This window comes from Mixophyes fleayi, chromosome 2, assembly GCF_038048845.1.
Source record: "Mixophyes fleayi isolate aMixFle1 chromosome 2, aMixFle1.hap1, whole genome shotgun sequence".
Lineage (NCBI taxonomy): Eukaryota > Metazoa > Chordata > Amphibia > Anura > Limnodynastidae > Mixophyes > Mixophyes fleayi.
Genome location: NC_134403.1, coordinates 47738807 through 47743807, shown reverse-complemented (window position 1 = coordinate 47743807; position 5001 = coordinate 47738807). Strand labels below are relative to the sequence as shown.

The window sequence follows — 5001 nt, the reverse complement described above, 5'->3', positions numbered from 1 at the left end:
ATTTGCCTTGCAAAATATAAAATTGCTGGCTGTGCAAGAACCAGGTTAAATAATGTACATGTAAACAAATCATTGTGACCTAAATAATTTACAACTGTGTCTCAATATCGTTCCTGTTAGATGCCTGAGCTGTGATGTGTTCTGCACGGGTTAACAAGTACTAAAAATCGCCTCAATGAATCTTTTGCAAGCACACTGCAGTACATCAGCGGAGGCGCGCTGCCGACGGGGACGCGCCGACAAGAGCGCGCTTGAGCACCGTGCCCGAGCTTCTATCTTTTCTGCCTCTCGCAGGCAGCCAGCAGCAGCAGCAGCTGTCCTCGCTATGTGCGCCCGGCGAGCAGCTTTAGCTGGCAGCCAGACCCCCATTATAATTCCACCTGCAGCCCCCTCTCTGCAGGAAGCCCCAAGCCGCAGATCCATCGCCCTGCATAAGGAGACGATGCAGGGCAGCCAAGCAACTTGTTCTTTCTTAGGACGATAAGACATCATCAACCAGGGATCGGCGATAACATTTCAAGGTGACTACATTGTGAAATGTTCATTGTATCTCGTCGCCCCTACCTCCTCTGTTATACAGGGGTCTCATGCATGCTGTGTTTCTATGTTACCAAGTATCATGGCTTTATTCCATTCATTGCATCTCTGTAAAATGAACACCATTTATGCAATTAGGGGACACAAATATGCCTTTGCTATTTTATGCATTTTGAGTGTTACTTAGCATTTCAGATTTATCAATATATATATATATATATATATATATATATATATATATATATATATATATATATATATATATATGCACTGCACATATTGGACTCATTTTTAAAATCTGTACACCATTGTACCACAGTATGTTCCTCTAGAATTATTTCAATATAGTTAATCTGTGTTTTGCATATGGTGTGCATTTTTTTTACTGTTTGTCTTTTTGTCTTTATATTTTTTCTATTATTTTGTAATTCATTATTTTTGGCACACACATGTCAAGTTTGGCAGCATAGTGAATCATCATTGCATGCTACGATTCTCCGCCGCTCTACAATGGTGTATTAAACTAAAGCCTTGTCTTTTTTTATTTTTTTTATTGAAGAAGGTTAAAATGAATGAAGATATGAAGGTTAATATAAGCTGGCTGCCTCAGGATCATATAGATGCCAGTTCTCAAGAGAATATCTCGGCTACAGACTCCTCCCTGATTCCTGTGCTAGAGCCAGAGCTCATAGTAAACCCGTGGGATATTGTTCTGTGTACATCAGGAACCCTAATCTCCTGTGAAAATGCTCTTGTGGTCCTTATCATCTTCCATAATCCGAGCCTCCGAGCCCCAATGTTCCTGCTCATAGGAAGCTTGGCACTAGCAGACCTCTTAGCGGGTGTCGGACTGATAGTAAATTTTATTTTTGCTTATCTTCTTCAATCAGAAGCTGCAAAGCTGGTGACGGTGGGACTGATTGCTGCCTCTTTTTGTGCCTCAGTGTGTAGCCTGTTGGCGATCACTGTTGACCGTTACCTATCGCTCTATTATGCTTTGACGTATAACTCAGAAAGGACAGTCACTTTCACGTACGTCATGCTTGTTTTCCTGTGGGGAGCATCTACGTGTGTTGGACTGCTGCCTATAATGGGCTGGAATTGCCTTAAGGATGAATCAACATGTAGTGTCATTAGGCCGCTCACGAAAAATAATGCAGCCGCCCTCTCTGTTTCCTTTTTGCTTATGTTTGCACTCATGCTGCAGTTGTACATTCAGATCTGTAAAATTGTCATGAGGCATGCTCATCAGATCGCCTTACAGCACCATTTCCTGGCTACTTCGCACTACGTCACCACCCGCAAAGGAGTATCTACCTTGGCCATCATACTGGGGACATTTGCGGCCTGCTGGATGCCTTTCACTCTTTATTCGTTAATAGCAGATTACACCTATCCTTCTATCTACACCTACGCCACTCTGCTGCCAGCCACTTACAATTCCATCATCAATCCCGTCATTTATGCTTTCCGGAACCAGGAAATCCAGAAGGCCCTTTGGCTGATCTGCTGTGGTTGTATCCCACCCAGCGTGTCTCAGAGAGCCCGATCGCCCAGTGACGTGTGATTATTTAGACGTAAAGCTGCAAGCAGTTGGTGCTCTTGTGTCGGGTGGAGTGAGTGTTCATTTTAAATAAACAGCAAATAAAAAAAAGAAAGAAAGAAAAATCACTATGGTTTAGATACGCTGGGGGATTGATGTGCTCAATAACACTTGGACATGGCATTAAAGCGATCCGTCCATTTCATAAATGGAAATCTATTTATAAAGTCAAAGCACTGTTGTGCATTATCTATTTAAAATTTTAAAAAGAGCTAATGTAAAACTGACTGGAGGTGTCATTTACTCAGGTTATGTGGTTTTGAGAACGGTAAAAATCCATGTATTCCGGTGTTACTATACAGAGATCATAACATATTGGTTTTCTAATTTTGGTCCTTCTTTGGAACCCAACCCCCATCATCCGTTAACTAAAGATGCTGGAGGACTGGTGTTGAACTCACCTATTAGAATATCTCTGTTGTTGAGTCAAAAATTAGCTTCAAGATCCGATCCCACTTAGAAGATTTCTATGGAATACCAATATAATGTACATATAACCTGGCACTTTTTAATGTTTGTTTGTGTCAACTGTAAACTATGTTATTATAGATTATTTATTTTTATGTAATTACTGAATGCCAAAATCAGAATAGCACAAATACCTTATATAAAATAACTTTATGTTTTTTCTTTTACATTGGCTGCACACATAATCATTTTAAAAAAAATCCAGCATTTAAATGCTGGTAAAAAAAAAAAGTAAATATTTTACATGCATATGTGTGAAGACAATTGTGAAGGTCAGTATGGAAGGTTTAACAGTACGAGGAGAAGCAGAGAGGCGTTTGGACCTTCTAATTGGGTCTGAATCTTTCACTGTAAAAGGTGAGAATGTCATGTAGAATAACTGAATTTAGGGGCTAGATGTACTAAACTGCTGGTCTGAAAAAGTGGAGATGTTGCCTATAGCAACCAAATAGATTCTAACTGTTATTTTGTAGAATGTTCAAAATAAATGTTAACTAGAATCTGATTGGTTGCTATAGGCAACATCTCCACCTTTTCAAACCCGCAGTTTAGTAAATATACCCCTTGGATGGCTTTAAGTCGTGTTGCATTTCATGCATATTCAGTGGTTTAGGAAGTCTTACACCTTCATTCCTGGATCACCCTGACAGGTATTATGCTCTGATTTTAAAATAGGCGCATTATGACATATGCGGAATAATTTCTATCAATACCAGGAATTCTTTGCAATAAGTAACTAATGAGAAAGAGTGAGATAGGCTCTGACATCCTGGAATTAATGTACATCTTTGCTAGGCCGCAAGGGATTAAAATACACCTGCATGGCTTGCCTCATTTCCGAGGTGGTAATTGGAACTGTGGAGTGAAAATAGAAATTGTGACTCAGTAAGGTGTATGTTATAGTAACTGTTTCACCGCTGGAAGTGTTAATATGTGCAAGTCATTGCATTTAGATTTTTAACCCATTGAATGCTCACTGATACTTAGGGTTAAACAAATCTCATTTAGTGATGCTGTATTGATGAATGTTGGTTGATTTGATACCCGCGTGTTAAAGTGTCCTTTTTAACTGAGCCTTCCTAAAATCTCTTTTTCTTGAAAGATCATTAGATATGACAAGGTTTTTTCTTCCATACTTAGCTGCTATCAGCCACAAAATGGGACCAAATAAACCGATCAGGACCTAACTATGTCGATCTTCCACAGTAGAAAATATATGCGCTGTATGGGAATTTCTATGAGGAATTTTCCAATGTGACAATTCAACTGTGTCTCTTTAGCATGTTTTACGCTTTGCAGAAGAATGATTTCGTAAGATGCCATTTTTCAGTCCCGTAAGTCAGCTCTGTAATAGACTATCCCATTGTTGCAGGGACATACGGTTCTGATGTACTAACATAGTGCAAACCTGAAGCAAAGGCAAAATAATTAGCACCTTGGTTGTTAAAACGGAAGAGTCTGTTGCAGCTATTTAGATGTTTTCTTTGGGGAATCTTGCAAACCACATTATTGAAATATCTCAATGGGTGCTGTAAATGTAACTTTAATTTATTTTTTTTTTTATGTCTATAATTTGTTTTGTGTTTCAAATGTGTTGTTAATGTATACACCAAGTGTGTCCACCAGTCTTTATATGTTCTAACCTAATGCTTCTCATAGTCGGGGGCATTGGGCCTTGTTTAAAGGAGAAATCAAGCCAATTTTTTTAATAACTTAATACCCCCTCCTAAACACATGCTCCCTCAATCCTCTCCAATATGCCCTGCCACAGAACCCCTGTGGTTGCTGACATCTACCTCCTTTGATACGCTAGGAAACTTTGAATGACTAAAGTGTTCAGTGCATATGTATCAATAAAGCTGGTTGAATGGTTACCCCCTGATACATTTGCAGTAAGCGCTGTGTTCATTTAAAGTTCCCCAGAGCATCAATCCTTGTAGAGTTCCCGCTACCGAAGGCGGTACAGGGGAGTTTCTCCCTTGGGGAAAAGAATACCTGTAGATAATATAACATGATGCAAAGAGCAATGATGTACTATCATACCTCCCAAAAGCCAGAATTTAAACAGGACAGTCTGGGGAGACTGTTACACCCGTCAGCACCTTTGTCCTGTCTGCTGGGAATGTGGTAGATTTGTTCCCCATTCACTATGTTTAGTAGGTCCCGTGCACACCAGTGACAGTTCAAGGTTTTGTTTTTTTAAGGATTGGAAGGGGCTGAAGACATGTACTCTTTTTGTCCCAATTTGGGCCAGGATCAATGTTAGGAGGTGTGTACTATAACCCCTAGCAACCAATCCCTGGGATATAGTCCTACTAGCCTACAGCTGGGCCTCCTGCTCCTTCCTGCGTTATTGTCAGATTTTATTTGTTATAGCTTGTAATATTTGTTTA

At 39.9% G+C, this 5001-nt stretch overlaps 1 protein-coding gene across 1 annotated transcript; it reads left to right on the top strand.

Moving 5' to 3' along the window:
- The first annotated feature begins 287 nt into the window (after positions 1 to 287).
- Positions 288 to 3030, top strand: GPR12 (G protein-coupled receptor 12). Its single transcript, XM_075198925.1, has 2 exons — positions 288 to 521; positions 1097 to 3030. The coding sequence occupies exon 2, from the start codon at positions 1106 to 1108 to the stop codon at positions 2102 to 2104; it is 999 nt and encodes a 332-aa protein (XP_075055026.1). The 5' UTR covers positions 288 to 521; positions 1097 to 1105; the 3' UTR covers positions 2105 to 3030.
- The last annotated feature ends 1971 nt before the right edge of the window (positions 3031 to 5001 follow it).

What these genes read in the sequence shown, in the direction of transcription:
- GPR12 (XM_075198925.1), top strand. Translation starts at nt 1,106, where the DNA reads ATGAATGAAGATATGAAGGTTAATATAAGCTGGCTGCCTCAGGATCAT.